Raw genomic sequence first — 16,078 nt, 5'->3', positions numbered from 1 at the left:
TCATGATGTTTCTGATAGTTTTTGGGTGCCTTGGTTGAGTAATGTCTGGTCGCTGGTCACTGTGTACGGGCTTTAAAATCCCATGGCCATCTGGTTTCGTTGCTGAAACACTCTGGACATTATCATTTTCAGCTGGTTGTTGCACATGCTCAAGGATGTCATCATCATCGATAGAAGCTAAATCTGTCTCAGTGACTTTATTACCATTACTTGGAACCACATAGCGGATATTTTTGTCACTCACGTAGAAGTTGTCTTTTTCACTTGAACTATTACTGTTCTGACTTTCAGCCATACTCCTCCGGCCCTCGCGAGAATTAAGAGGCTTTTCTGGAGTTATAGACGCTGCAGAAAGAGTTGGACGGTACTGCTCAACATATGGCTGCAAATAAGGATGCTTCAAAATCTCAGAGGCCTGAACAGAAATTGAAGAAACAAATTATGATTAGTTAATTTCATTCTGAGGATAAATGCAATTAAGCAGACAGTTTCTGATCCTAGAAAAATCATACGTTTGGCCGATACTCGGGGTTCTTCCTTAACATCCCCTTGATGAGTGCTTTTCTGCAATATCAAACAAAATAAAAAAGAAGGAGAGAAATGTTAATTTAACATGATATTGTATCTATGCCATAATATTAATATATATATCAGTGGAAAATAAAAGCTCATAGCTTAGGGATGGTATTAATGGACAAGGTGAAGTGTCAACTCATTACGCTTCAGATTGGAAAAAGAATCTTACAGAGATGGTGAATAGCACGGAGGCAATGGACCAATTGAGGAGCGATTAACCTTGCTTATAAGCCCTGCCATATCCTGAAACCATATATCGCATAGATACAAATGCCATAAGGTACTTTGAAGAAATGAAATGCAGGAAAACCATCAGCAAGCATTTAGACTATCTAAGTGAAATAAGAAACTTACAAAAGCCTTGAAAGCAGGCCGATAAGCAGCCATCTCATATATACAACAGCCTGTTCATTAACAGAGACTCTTAGCTTTAATGGCAATAACAAAATTCTTAAGCGTTAGGGAGATAGAGTTACATATACCTAGCGACCAGATATCTGATTTAAAACCATAAGGGATATCAGCAAGGAGTTCCGGGCACATGTAGTTTGGAGTTCCAACAACCTACATATAAAGTTCCATGAGTCATAAACACCAATGTCTATCACACTAATAATGAGAGCAATCCTAAGAATAATCATTATGAAGGTTGTGTTATGCAATAAGAGGAGTAACCGTGACTTTTATAAACCTTAGAAAGATATTATCACTTTTCGAGGCAGAATTCCTAATATTCAACATCAAAAGTTTGATAGCATAACCCATGCAAAATGTGCTCAATTGCTAATGAGCCATAAATACAAGCTGTATGCTTAGAAAGCCGCAACCTATTACTACCAGGACTAATTTGTTCTCCTACAACATCTTATACATGCACAAATTACAGAGACTTTTGCAACATACCGAGGAAGTTAGGTCATCCGCCTTCAAAGTTTTGGCAAGACCAAAGTCCCCTGCATACACAAGACGAAACATATTATTTAAAAGTCCACGTACATTCTATTGCAGGTCAAATTGGGTGGATAATAAATCAAAAACTTACCAAGCCGGACATCTTGATCTTTTGTCAGGAAAATATTGGAACACTGGCAAGAACAGAATTCACAAATAAGTCCATAAAAAATCAGCATAACACAGCGATTCAGGCAACTAGCATTGTCATAGTTTTTACCTTTAGATCACGATGTAGAACATAATTAGAATGAAGGTACTCAACAGCTAATAATAATTGAGTAAACCACTTGCAAAGTTTCTGCAAAAAAGAGAAGAAAAATCAAAATCGCCATGACTACTAATCAAATCAATCACTTAAATCCTATTTATTAGACAAACTTCCAGGTGAAAAGTACCTCCTCAGGAAAATAAACACCATTTGACTTTTTCATCAACTCAGCCCTGTAACCAAAACCATTACAGCACCAAATAGATTTTAACATATTCTTTGACTTCTGTGAACAAAACAACAAAAAAAAGAAAGAAAAAAAAGGACAACTTAACAACAAAATCTTCAAAGAAAATAAAACTCACATGTCTCCTCCTTCACAGTATCCAGTGACAATACAAACATAGCAACCCTGCATTTTCCCAAATCAAGCTCATATCAAAATCAACCAAATCTACTTTAAAATCCAATAAAAGTCCTGTAAAACTTACTTTCTCAACCCAAGCTTCTTTAAACTCCACAATATAAGGATGCTGAACTCTCGCAATCAAAGCCATCTATAGAAAAAAAAAACTCACCAATGTTGTCAAAAACAAAATCAAAGAACTAAATCGTTTTCGAAATCTCGAAACTGTACTGATTCAAATGTTTAACCTCTTGATGAGCAGATCTCCGGCAACGTTCCGTTTGCCTAGCTAATCTGATCTTCTTCAAAACATACCTAAATCACACCAATAACAAAAATCAAATTCAAAAACCTAAGGATCTATCTTCAAATCAAATACACAATGGAGTTAAAATCTCAATTTACTTCTTTCTCTCAGCCTTATGATGAACTAAAATAGCAGCACCAAAAGCTCCTCTCCCGATCTGTTCCATAAGCTCATACTGATCCATTCGTGACTCCATTGCTCAACAACGAAACTTGAATCTCCTCCGAGTCGATTCCAATTACTTACTTCTCTTCAACGTAATCTTAAGAACACTTTGTTTACCCTAACCTACACGCTTCGTTTTCCTCAGAGATTCGAAAACCGCTCGGTGTGTGTTTCAGCATTGAACTCGAAACGCCGCGAAATCAAAATCAGATCCAAATTGTGGAAGAAGAAGAAGAAGCATACTGAATCTCTGATTCTGGATTCGTCTTCGTCTTCTTCGTCTCGTCTCTTTCTTCTTCTGTGTTTGAGTTCACTTGCAGAGTACGAATCTGGAAGAGAGAACAAACAAAAAAAAATGTGATTCAGAGTAAATTTTTGTTTTTGTTTTTTTTGGGTGGTATAAGGAGAATAGATTAGGAGAGTAGTTAAGTCAATTTAAGTTAAGTTGGTAGTTAAAGTAAAATTAATCAACGTGTTTTCTTACTAATTAAAATTTTTATTTATTACACCAATAATAGATAAGTAGATATAGTTTTTAAAGAGTTTCCATATTGATGTCCAAAAAAAAAAACAGAGTTTCTATATGAATTTGCAGGATGACAAAAATATATATATATATATATATATATATATATAAATTTGCATAAAATCATTGGAAGTGGCTCTTTCCAAAAAGTAACTTATTAATTATGAATTTCCATATAAATTTAATAATAATGAGATTTATTAAAACATAACATACCATTTTCCAGAATTTAATAAAGTTTAAAATTTATGACACATTTTTTGAAAAAAAATCTATTATAAACAAACTTTTATTAAAAATTAAACTAGATCATGGTAAATTTATGGTAAATTCATTTACAAAATGTAGTACTTATTTTCAGTTGTTATTAATTTAATACTTTAAGATTTAGTGATTTTAACATCTAGAGTACCTTACAACATTTAATCAACTTTCATTAAAAACAATTAATCTTGAATTTTACTTTATACATATATATATAACACTATATAATAACAATTAATACTAAAAAAGAACATATTTTTTTGAAAATGTTAATACTCAAATGGTGAGGATTGATTTGTTTTATTTTTTTCATAGTGTTTATATATTTATTTTAGTCTTTATTTTTTGTTGGTCATAAGACAGATAAATAGTGAAATAAATACACAATAATAATGGGGAGTGAGAGCCGACAAATCCAGCTGTTTTAATGGAAACGATACCTGCTTTATCTCCTTGTCCACTGTTTACTAATAATCACAATAATGATTTGGGTAGTATTATTTTATTTTATTGATGACGTGGCCGATCCCTCAACGTGACAAAATCATTTTATGAACTCTAAATAAATAAAATATTCTCAAACACAAAAAAAAAGTTTTATATAAATAAGAGCTTTTATAATCAGTTTTTTTTTAGATCCTTCTCAGAATGTGATAGATCATAAACATATAGTTTGGTAGATATGTCAATGGTGATTGAAACCATATACCTAGTTTTTAGATATGTCAATGGTGATTGAAAACCTAAATTTTAGGATGTTTTGGGTCAAAATATTTGGGTTTTATAGCATTATAGCTTAATGCAAATTGATTCATGTGGGTTGTAGACTTGTAGCCTAATTATAGGTTAACTTTGTACTTTTTCTCATTCCATTCAACCTCATATATTAATTAGTTGTTTTATTTAAATAATTGTGTATAGATGATAAATAAAATTTAAATATTATGAACAAAAAATAATAATATATAGAGAGAAGTAATGAGAGAGAGAGCTTTTATTTATTATTTTTTAATGGTAAGAGGGTGTATTATAAATTTACAATTAAACAAATAAGTTCGTATTTATTATAATACAAAAATATAGGCAAATGTTATTATCGGATTTGTATACACATAAACGTTATTGTAGGATGTGCATACAATAATTAATGTCTTTGACATTTGTAATATTCTGTTTTTTGGAGGGGGCTGATTATATCATCCCCTATATATTAAAAGATAAGTATAAAAGTGAAACAGATTGGATCAATTGAAGATTTTTAATCCGGAAATTATAATTGTATACTTTAAAATTGGATATTTAACTGGGTTCAAATACTTTTCAAGAGAATTATATTATTTCTTGGATTTCTTAATACTACTCTAACTACTTAAAGAAACTATATTTTTAAAAAATATTATTCTCCTTTCATCTTTATTTGATCTTATTTTTAATTTAATATATTACAATATATAATACTAATATATAGTAAAATTTCAACATTTTTTTTAACATATATTGCAATTTAAATTTTTAAAAGCGGACATATATTACTCGATTGACCAAAAAAAATGTATATACAATGTCCCAAATCAGCTAAAATATTTGTTGACAATAGTTCAGATCTTTATAAATAAGACAAACATGCTTCGAACTACGAATGAGCAATAAACTTGATTTATCGGTATTTTAAATTTGGTATAATCCGGTTCTAAGTTTGAGAAAACTAAAAAATTTTAAAAGGTTCAAAATATTTTAATAGTTAAAAATTTAAAATGTATAAACTTATAAATAATAAAACCGTTATAAATTTTAAGATTTATTAAAATTTTAAAATATTATAATTTTTAATCTTTTTAAAATTAAAATACTATAAATAATGAAACTTTTAAAGGTTCATATATTATCAGTATTAAAAATTTTACAAGGATTAAATAATAGAAATATATAAAGTACCTGATAATTATGCAACGGGTTAGAACATATATTATATTAATAATTTTGCAACGGATGAGAACATGATACACTTCACTTAAGATTTATAATTAAATACTTTGTAATACCTAATCTTACATAAATATGATTCAAATTATATGAAAATATTCTCCTGCGCTGTAGCGCGGATCCAAAATCACAATTTTATTTCAAAAACAAATAGTAGTGAAAATATTACACTGCATTTATTACTTTATATAGGTCTAAAAACTATATAATACAATATATTTTGTTAATCTTTCTCGATCACCGATACAGTATGTCCTCTAAAACATCGAACACCAACATCAACGATCATGTTTATAATGTCATTAAAACTAAAACCAAAAAAACAAAAAAAAACAAAACTTGAAATTTTTCCCTGTGCTACAATCCTAGTTTTAAAGTATTTGTGATGTATCTTTTGTTGACTTGTTAAAAGCATGTTTGAAACGTCTATTAAGAAAATACATAGAGTAAAACTATATAAACAATATGAGGTATATTCTCTTTTCTTTTGCTTCAAATTCACATATCATTGTTTATTTCTACAATCCAATATCTATTTCTCCTGGAAATCATATCTAAATATGTGGTAAATATTACCAAACAATTGATTTGTGAAAATAACATTTCCTAGTTAATGTCAACAAACCTGAAAACATAAGAATCTTGAATCGGATTAATCTAAACAAAGCACAAAAAAGCATAGAATGAAAAGTTCAAAATTCATACTCTGATCCTGGTTTAGCAACTCTCTGGAAGACTGTGCTCGCTGCAACTCTAGCCTCAGCTTCACTTTTGAACTTCATGCAAAGGTCATCCCTTCGTTTTATTCTTTAGGTCCTATGCAGATATCTTTCTGAGATCAATCAAATGGCTTTCACTGGAGAGAGCTTTGATCGCGCTATATAGAAAAGGCACTCCTTCACCCATTTATGATATGTGATCATGTGGAACCATGCAGTGGAAACCACGGTGATGATGACTACACATGTTAAACAAAACTTCACATCTTCGAGAACACCGTGAAAGAAGTATTCTCAGCTGCTCAATCACAAAATATTTTAATCTTAAATTAACGTTCATATAGTTATTATTTCAGCGTAAAAGAATCATTCTTCCTCCTTAAACAACAAATAATTGAATTTATCCTCTAACTTTTTTGGTCATCTTTAATATTTGCATATGTTTTGCTTATGATTTGATCATGGTTTACTTATATAGCATCTATGCTGTATTGTATAATTTTAAAATACATGGATGTGATAACACCAATTAACCATATTTCAAACTGAATGGTTTAAAAGATCGAATACATTATACATATACAGTATATTAACTTATGGTACTCATGAAGTTTTATGTCTACTATATAATCTCACTTAAATAAATAATTTATTTTTCATGCCTACTGAAATAGATAATATCTACTATATATTCTCATTGAAATAAAATATAAAACAATAAGCTAATAAGTCGAGTATTTCTAGCTTATGCCTGGAAACGGTACGTACATGCGTGGAGACTTTTAATCACTATTCTATGCATGCAATTTATAATCTGATCATATTTAATTAAGAAATATAGAGTTATACTAAACGAATAAGCTATATATGTATTTATCAGGTTTGTCGTCGCTTTTAGCACCATAGCTTCGAACATCGAAAATGGTGTTTTTAAGGTTTAGTATTTACTATAATACTAGGATTTAACCCGCGGTACACCGCGGGACGATATTTATATTTTAAAAGTTTCATATTTTTAAGAATTACGATGCGGTGGTTTGTTCGAAATGCTACGTAAATATTAAAAATGCTTTTATCATAGTGATATAGTCATATAGTCGTATAGAGCTTGATTAGTTTTAACCGAGTAATTTTATAGTTGTACACGCAAAAGTTTGTACATTGCAGGGCAAATATTTTTCTCCTTTTTTTTTCTTTTTAAATGTACATTAGTTTTTCAATCGATACTGTTGGAATTTTTTAAATAACTATTAACATTGTATATTACCAATCTAAATAATTATTAACATTGTATAAATTTTTTTGGGTTAAATTAGCTACAAACTTTAAAGGAAAAAATGTCAAAAAAATCCCCAATTTTCAAATTGTAGACGAAAAAAGTATGAACTTTCGAAATGTCATTTAACATTGTATCATATAATTTGATACAGTAACTTCAGTATGATCTAATTTTTGGCTGCTATTTTGGACAGCTAAATGTTGTAAGAGCAAGTTAACCTATTGATTGTCCCATATAGGATTGTGTATGGAACAAAATTCAGGCAAGGTTTGGGCTGTTACGTATACCCCTACTCTTTGTTTATCAACTCATTATATATATCTTAGAAAGCATCAGGATTTCACGATTTTGTATGTATAATGTTTTGCTTTCTAGGTGACACTTTGTGAACAAAACAAATAATAGCAGAAGGCTATCAAGCAATCTTGATAAAGGTTAGAAACGAACTCATATAAATATATAATTTTGTGTACATAGTTTTCTGTACTTATCGATGAAATAACTTACAGAATTTGAAATGATAAAATTTGTGTATCAAGCTATTAATAATACACAAATAAAGATTGTATCAAGCTAATAATTTGTGTATCAAGCTATTAATAATAAAATTTGAAATAAAGATTGTAGTGTACTTGGTAATATATATTACGATCTGACTTGTTCTTCTTTTCAAGATTCACTTTACAATAAGTCACCTACAACTTTTATAGAAAATAAGACCTGTTTTAATTCGACATGTAAACGGGTTCATAACACACTATTTTTTACATATGCAAGGTACACCATAGTCTCTCATCACTATGAATAGATCAAAAGTTAGTTAACTGATCCATAAAATTTGATATCAACATATATATATGTAGTAGTACAAAAATATCACCTCTTATCTCTCAATTTAAATCTAAGCTTATAAGTTGGTATGTTGTTAACTTCAAGCATTTTCATCTCCCCAATGTCAATAGTTTGACCAACCACATCTATAAACAATTAACAAAGTAAAGAACGTGGATAGAAACATATATAAAAAGTAAAGCTTAGACAGAAACGAAGCTACCGTAGCAACCATGGCGTTAATTAAGATTTTGTGTGTGTATGGGTTTTGGTTTTGGTGTTATGAGTTGCGGGAAAAGAGTAGTATTTATAGTGTCAATGAGAAGATATGGTTTATGAGATAAGTTTGGTGAGGTAGTTGTTAATATCTTTAGAGATCTCACATTTTTGGAAGGTGTGCGTAGGATTATGCGAAGATTTTTATGGAATATGCTAGTAACATTTCGATATTTTCCAAATGTTTATGTGACTTAAGGTTATGCCATATTTATAAACGTGATATGTAGGTAAGATATTCTTGTTTGTTTCTATTACCGAATTATAATGAATGTCGTTTTGTTTGTTGGAAAAGAAATAGGAGCACATAATTTGTAAAAGGAAACTCGTAATTAATTCAAAAAATATATGGAGATTACCCAAAAATAATTTGGAAACTAATATTAGAAGATTTAAACTTTAATAAATTAAATATTAAATGGCAATGTCATTTTCTTGTAAATAAATTCTCCCTTTAAGGGTTTTTTCATAAGTGTCTTTAAAAATGTTAATATAGATGCTAGTATAGAATTAAAGTTTTGCCATATTTATTAATTGTGAAATATCAATAAGATATTATTGATTGCGAATTTCTTAGATTAATTGTAGAATATCGGAAGAAACAAAATTTGAAAGGGAAGCTGCGAAATCAGTTAGTATAAAATTTAGTTTTTTTTTGTAATTAGTATTTAAGCGTATATGATTATATGGTATTAAGATTTTTTTGTTTCTATTTTCAAAAATATTTGACTGCTGAATCGGAACTCTTATAAAAATTGTTCCACCATTTTAGTAAATTTATAGATTTTTTTCGATTTTATGGAAATAAAATTAATTGATTAGATCGATTTTAGATGTTTTACTTATTGAGTTTTGTGCAATTTTGTAGGGATTAACATTGTAAATAAAAATTTAAATAAGTAAAACTATAAGGGTAGAACACAAAAGTTACTTCAAAAATGTTAATATAGATATATATTTTTAGCAACAAAAAAAATAGAAAGATAGAATTTTTTTAAAAAAATCAAAAATGGCAAACCATAAAATTTTAGCAAAAATGACACATTTATAAAATTTGCTTTAGAAAATAGCATTTTCCGTAAGAATCCAAAATAAATCGAAACGAGTCGTCTAAAAATGGTTCCTGCTTAAACTCAGCCAATATTGGGCCTCCTACCCAAATTTTAAAGGCCCAATAATAAATCGAAACGAGTAAAAGAATCAGATGGGAAACACGGCCAGCTCCTTCCGCCGTCGGCGACGTCGGTTCTGACGTCACTCAACACGTTAACCACACAATTAAGTTTTATTCCTCTTCCTTTAATCCTCCTCAATATATAATCTAGCTGTGTGTATATACTTAATCGAAATTGGAGAACGAACATTCGAGAAGCTTTCTTAAAAACATTTGATTTTGGATCGCGAAGATCATGGAAAGAACAGAATCTGAATCAGCAAATGGGCGGAGAGTGGTGGTTATCGGCGGCGGAGTCGCCGGCTCTCTCACCTCGAAGTTGCTTCAGTTCGATTCCGATCTCACCCTCATCGATCCGTAAGCTTTAATATTTTTTTTTTTAATTTGTTTTGTCTTAATCTCGTGATTTGTTTTGTCTTAATCTTGATTAACCCCTAATTAGGACATGACTTAAAATCTGATTAGTAGTTGTGTTTGGTAATAATTAACAGGAAGGAGTATTTTGAGATTACTTGGGCAAGTTTAAGATCAATGGTGGAACCTTCATTTGCTGAAAGATCAGTGATAAACCACAAGAAGTATTTACAAAATGGTCGTGTTGTGACTTCTCCAGCTGTTAATATCACAGAGACTGATGTTGTGACTGCTGATGGACTTGTCTTTGGGTATGACTATCTTGTGATTGCTACTGGTCACAATGATGTGCTTCCCAAAACTAGACAAGAGAAGCTTTCTCAATACCAAGCTGGTATGAATATGAATCATCTTACTTCTATTTGCATTTGGTTTTTCTTGTTTCTGTTTCTTGTATTATGTAAACGAAGCTCTGTGAATTAGGAACATGTAATGGGGTTTTGAGTATCCGGGGATGGATTTTCTGGTTTATGTTTTTTTCTTACAGTTGAATTGTGTGGTTGTAGAATATGAGAAGATTAAGTCCTCTGAGTCGATTCTGATTGTTGGTGGAGGCCCGTCGGGTGTAGAGCTTGCTGCGGAAATAGCTGTTGATTTCCCGGAGAAGAAGGTTACTATAGTGCACAATGGACCGAGATTGCTGGAATTTGTTGGTCAAAAAGCTGCAGACAAGGCGTTTGATTGGATGAAATCAAAGAGAGTTGAAGTGATATTGAACCAAAGGGTTGATTTGAGTTCTGCTTCGGACGGGAATAAAACATACCGAACATCAGGAGGAGAAACGGTACACGCAGATTGCCACTTCCTCTGCACTGGAAAACCTTTGTCTTCACAATGGCTAAAAGAAACTGTTTTGAAAGAGAACTTGGATGGTAAAGGAAGGCTGATCGTCGATGAGTATTTGAGAGTTAAGGGTCGCAAGAATGTATTCGCTATTGGTGATATTACTGATGTCCCGGTAAGTGTGTGATATATAGTAATATGAGAAATGTTTTCTTTTTCATTAGTTACTATAAAAATATCAACTGAAATATATGATTCTTATAACAGGAGATGAAACAAGGCTACATTGCTGAGAAACACGCCTCTGTGGCTACAAAGAACATAAAGCTGTTGATGTCTGGTGGGAACGAGAAGAAAATGTCAACCTACAAGCCTGGTCCAGATATTGCCATAATATCTTTAGGAAGGAAGGAATCAGTGGCTCAGTTCCCATTCTTGACAGTCTCGGGCTGCATACCTGGTTTGATCAAATCTAAGGATCTGTTTGTAGGGAAGACGAGGAAGGCAAGAGGGCTGGATCCTAACCTTGTGGAGCCTTAAGTGATTGTGTTTTATCGGGCACGATGAGATTCTTCTTGTGCTTGGTGTTTTGTTTCATCTCATGTTTGTTGTATGTTGATTCGGTCCACTCGGATTTTCAAAAGTGGAGTGTTGTTAGCTTTTGTTGTAACATATTGTGTTTGTTTCTTCAGCTTGGTTCGATTTACACCAAGCTGGGCAACTTTTTGGCAAAATTCTCATCCCTCTAAGCATATTGTGTAAAGAGTTTGTTTTGATTTCTCATAAAAGGAACCGAAGTTGTTCAATTAGCCATAGCTTATGGAGAACAATATAGCTCAGAAACCCCTAACAATGGTAACTATTAACTAATATATAAGTTGTTATTAGTTACTGATCCTTACCATAGTAAATTATAAATCACTAAAAGAAACTTGCTAATTAATTATTGAAGAGGATTAAAGGACTTGTATACTTGTATCTTGAGCTTGGAGGAAGCTGTTGGAAGCTCCAACAGATCCTCTTTGAGTTGCTTCTTTTTGGGGCCATCCATTGAAGCTGCAACATAAACTTGTAGCACTTCTAGACACTCCATTTTAAGTAAGAAATGTCTAATGTGTTTCAGCTCGCTTTTATATCCTTGAAACTTCATGATACGCAACATATTTATTTGGTTATTTCGGGGAATCCAAGTAAACCGATGCCGTCTACATGAGAAATAATCCAGACCCTGAAGCATCAAGATGAGAGAAAACTTTAACAATCATGCCACAATCATATATATATAAAGTAAGATTTGTTCATGGTTTGCTTCATACCGAGAGAACTAGAGTTTTAAGGTTTGGGGAACGACGCAACAGACATGGCAGAAGCGATTTCCAACCTTGTTCTTTACTCGAAAAAACTAAATCAACGAGGTTGTTGAACACGGGTAATCCACCTTTGCAGCATGCCGAAATCACCTGAAATACACACAATGCATGAATACTTCCGAGAGAGAGAGACCAAGACACTGAAACTAACCTCGACTGAAGAAGAAGTCAAGTGAAGGGTCTTGACATTGCGTATCCCACCAATGAGATCAGTCACATCCGTGCCACTTTGCATATCCGCACCATTTCGCCTTAGGAAACAAAGGTTTAATTTCGCCTTGGCAAGTGAATCCATGCGACATTGTGGAGATGGAGATTTACCACCAAGATAACTAAAGTAGTAGAAGTCTACCACATTAGGTGTGTCAAATAAAATCTTACTAGAAAAATCATCACCATAACGATAACATGAATAAGAAACTGAGAGTTTCTTAATGGTTTTGCTGGATATGACGTATGGGAATATTCGACTAGACGTGTAACCTTGTATGGTTAAGTCTTCAAGTGCAGGGCAAGCAGGTAGAAACACATCAAAAAATTGATTGCCCTCAAACCACATTGAATCAAGATTGAGAACCTTTAGTGCTGGGAGACATGTATCTGAAGGAACTCTTAGTAAGTTTAAAAATCTCAATGACAGCTTAACCAGTGTTGTGCTGGTGAAGACTTTGGATGGGATAGAAATACTCCAGAATAAATATGTGCATAGATGAAGCTCAGAGACACCGTGTTCCAGGGCATAACATATCCAGCGGTCAATGTTACCTTTATCAACTTTATAATCTTTACAAGCCCGAATTTGTCACCTTCTTATGAGATTCTTCAAGCACAAAACTTTCTCATGTTTCATTTGTTAGTTTAATACATATGTTTGGTTATCTTTAGTTGCATTTTATTTTTGGTTACCTACCCAAGATTGAAGGTACTATGACAGTAGTATGATGTTTTAGTAAAGGTTTGGAGTGATCTTAGTTTGAAGTTCCATTCTTTTCTAAACAATTTCGTTAAACCTTTTGGAACGATTATGATGTAATATTTTCAAACTTGTGAAAAGATTAAAAATCAAAAATTTGAATATAAATTTATATATATCATCCATCTATATATAAAAATATTCGAATACGCTATCAAATATCATCGACAAATAGAAATTTTTTTTACAAAAATACAATATAATTACTTATTTCGATTCTCTTATATTTCTTATATATTTGGTTTATAACTAAATTTTGTTATATGTTTGAGAATATTTATTTTAATACATTGTTCTGCTAGCTATTGTTGAATGATAAATATTGGTTTATTGGTTTACACGCTCTGATACATTATCAAAGCTTGGAACGTACGATATGCTCGCTTCTCGTCCCTCGTCTGGGCAACTTTTAAGCATATTGTGTAAAGGATCTGTTTGATTTCTCATAAAAGAACAAAAGTTGTTCAATACGACATATCTTATTGAGCAATTCAGCTCAGTAACCCCTAACATTGGTGACTAAAACAAACTTGCTAATAAATTATTTAAGACAGTTAGAAAAATAATAACTTATGAATGATGATGATCACATGACTTGTATCTTGAGCTTGGATGAACTGTTGGAAGCTTCAAAAGGTCCTCTGTGAGTTGCATCTTTTTGGGGTTATCCATTTTAGCTGTAACATAAACTTTCACCACTTCAAGACATTCCAGTTTCAGTAAGAAATGACTAATGTGTTTCAGCTCCCTTGGATTTCCTTGAAACTTCATGATACTCAGTTTCTTTATTTGGTTATTTGGAGGAATTCGAGTAAACTGCTCGCGTCTACATTTGAAACCATCCAGACCCTGAAGCATCAAGAAGAGAGACTGCTTTAACGTCATGCCACACTCATATATACATATAAAGAAATAAATTTTTTCATGGTTTGCATCATACCGAGAGAACCAGAGTTTTTAGGTTTGGAGCACGCTCTAGCAAAAGAGGCAATAGTACTTTCCAACCTTGTTTTCTACTCGAAAACACTAAATCAACAAGGTTGTTGAACATTGGTAGTTCACGTGTGTAGCATAACGAAATCACCTGAAACACACACAAATAATATTTTCATGTTTCTAACCAAAAAAATATAAAGAGACGACCATATATGCACACAAGTACTTAACCTCGGCAGTAGAAGAAGTTAAGTGAAGGGTCTTGACATTGCGTATACCACTGATGAGATCTGTCACATCCGTGCTCTTGTCATCATGGTAATCTAAGAAATGAAGGTCCAATGTAGCTTTGGCAAGTGAATCATCCAAGTGACATTGTGGAGATTCAAGCCCATGGTAATCAAAGTAGTAGAGGTCAACAACACTCGGTGTGTCAAGTTTAATAATGCAAGAACAATCAGCATAATGACTACAGTAAATGGTAACTGAGAGTTTCTTAATGCTTTTGCTGGATATGATGTACGAATGTCCTTGAATTATTTTATAACGTATGGTTAAGTCTTCAAGTAGAGGACAAGCCGCGAGAAGCTCATTTAATAATTCACAACCCCAAAACCAGAATGATGCAAGGCTGAGAACCTTTAGGGATGGGAGATATGTATCCGAAGGAAGTCTTGGACAATGTTGGTTAGAAAATATGGTTCCCAATGACAACTTAACCATTGTTGTGCTGGTGAAGACTTTGGATGGGACAGAACACTCCAGCCATGGAGATTTGATGAGTAGATGAAGCTCGGAGACACCATGTTCGAGGGCATTACATATCCAGCGGTCACCGTCATGTATATTATCTTGATGAGTATATCTAAGTTTAACTGAGACCTTCTTTATATTGTTACAGCCATGCAAAGCCAATATATGATCCACAAAATCATTGAAACTCTTTTCACTGTAAGTGCGATTATATTTAGGAAGCAAAAGGATGAAGTTGTCAAAGTCAAGATTAGGACTTAAAGCAAAAAGAGTCCTCCATCTCTTGCAAAGAAGAGAGGTTGAAGAAGCTTCTTTCGAGGGAAGGAAAGACAAGATTTGAACAAGAAGATCGTCAGGAAGACTATCCATTGGAGCCAGATTCAACTGTTCAGGAACTTCTTCTTCTTCTTCAAAGCTTTGAGTCTTTGTCGTTGATTTGCTGCTAGGAGGATTATGGAACTGCTAGGGTTTCTATTTAGCGTTTTACTTTTCCTTTTTCTTATTTCTTTTACTTTTAACCACATGTCGATATATATAGAGATCTTACTATATATATTTATAGGTAATTCATTATTTTTCCGTGTTTATTATATATAAGGGTAGTTGTATTATTTTTAAATTTATATTTTATTAGGGCTAATAGAGATCATAAATTTAAAGGTTAATCTCTAATTTAAAGATTTGTTTATCAATAGTAATCAATACATAATTTTTTCAGTGTTTTGTTTTCACTCATTTAGTTCCAACAATCACATCCCGAAAAGTCATATATTTTGAAATTGCTTTAGCAAGCATAAACACGCTTAACTATCTCATTTTTCCGAGATGGTTGACTAAAAAGATAAATAAACTTTTATGATATAGCATTTAGAGTATCTTCAGTCCACTTCTATTTTTGTTTATAAACTCTATTTTAGAGTAAAATCTCCTTCAACCCCACTTGATATCACTTCTAAAATAGAGTTTGCTAGTTTTTGTTCGATATATAATTATATATAGCTTAAAAAATACATATGCAAACTGGTTCTTTAATTTTTAACTGTTTTTATTTACTGTTAATATAAATAAAAAAAATAATTTATTTTATTATAAATTCAATTGCCACTCTTTCCCTCATCTTTTCTATATTTTGAACTGACCACTCCCAAAGAACTGTAAAACTAACGGACCCAGCTAACCTT

At 31.9% G+C, this 16,078-nt stretch overlaps 4 protein-coding genes across 4 annotated transcripts in view; 1 reads left to right on the top strand and 3 right to left on the bottom strand.

Annotated features, from left to right (window-relative positions):
- Positions 1–2,986, bottom strand: part of LOC17885474 (serine/threonine-protein kinase Nek5) — a 5,169-nt gene extending 2,183 nt beyond the window's left edge. The window contains exons 1-13 of the mRNA XM_006293263.2: positions 2,550–2,986; positions 2,393–2,459; positions 2,230–2,295; positions 2,104–2,150; positions 1,926–1,971; positions 1,748–1,828; positions 1,619–1,661; positions 1,480–1,529; positions 1,059–1,140; positions 931–980; positions 746–819; positions 513–564; positions 2–415 (exon numbers count right to left, since the gene is read on the bottom strand). Of these exons, the coding sequence (XP_006293325.2) occupies positions 2–415; positions 513–564; positions 746–819; positions 931–980; positions 1,059–1,140; positions 1,480–1,529; positions 1,619–1,661; positions 1,748–1,828; positions 1,926–1,971; positions 2,104–2,150; positions 2,230–2,295; positions 2,393–2,459; positions 2,550–2,647 (1,170 nt within the window). The 5' untranslated portion in view covers positions 2,648–2,986. The remainder of the gene's footprint in view (position 1; positions 416–512; positions 565–745; positions 820–930; positions 981–1,058; positions 1,141–1,479; positions 1,530–1,618; positions 1,662–1,747; positions 1,829–1,925; positions 1,972–2,103; positions 2,151–2,229; positions 2,296–2,392; positions 2,460–2,549) is intronic.
- Positions 2,987–9,745: 6,759 nt separating this feature from the next.
- LOC17885708 (apoptosis-inducing factor homolog A) lies at positions 9,746–11,671 on the top strand. The gene is made up of 4 exons (XM_006291278.2): positions 9,746–10,025; positions 10,160–10,416; positions 10,589–11,040; positions 11,133–11,671. Exons 1-4 carry the CDS (start codon positions 9,904–9,906, stop codon positions 11,403–11,405), a joined length of 1,104 nt encoding a protein of 367 aa, XP_006291340.1. The 5' UTR covers positions 9,746–9,903; the 3' UTR covers positions 11,406–11,671.
- A 137-nt stretch (positions 11,672–11,808) lies between these two features.
- Positions 11,809–13,078, bottom strand: LOC17887222 (putative F-box/LRR-repeat protein At3g42770). Its single transcript, XM_006293202.2, has 4 exons — positions 13,066–13,078; positions 12,387–13,000; positions 12,182–12,325; positions 11,809–12,093 (listed from the first exon to the last, which is right to left on the bottom strand). Exons 1-4 carry the CDS (start codon positions 13,076–13,078, stop codon positions 11,809–11,811), a joined length of 1,056 nt encoding a protein of 351 aa, XP_006293264.2.
- Positions 13,079–13,794: 716 nt separating this feature from the next.
- Positions 13,795–15,281, bottom strand: LOC17886103 (putative F-box/LRR-repeat protein At3g42770). Its single transcript, XM_023783332.1, is given in 5 exon segments — positions 13,795–13,829; positions 13,832–14,078; positions 14,149–14,292; positions 14,376–14,568; positions 14,734–15,281. Coding segments are annotated over 5 exon segments (1,152 nt in total). The 5' UTR covers positions 15,267–15,281.
- Positions 15,282–16,078: the final 797 nt, after the last annotated feature.

The sequence above is a fragment of the Capsella rubella genome, unplaced genomic scaffold (assembly GCF_000375325.1).
Source record: "Capsella rubella cultivar Monte Gargano unplaced genomic scaffold, Caprub1_0 scaffold_5, whole genome shotgun sequence".
Lineage (NCBI taxonomy): Eukaryota > Viridiplantae > Streptophyta > Magnoliopsida > Brassicales > Brassicaceae > Capsella > Capsella rubella.
The sequence above is the reverse complement of the archived record's forward strand: the minus strand, read 5'-3'. Positions and strand labels throughout refer to the sequence as shown.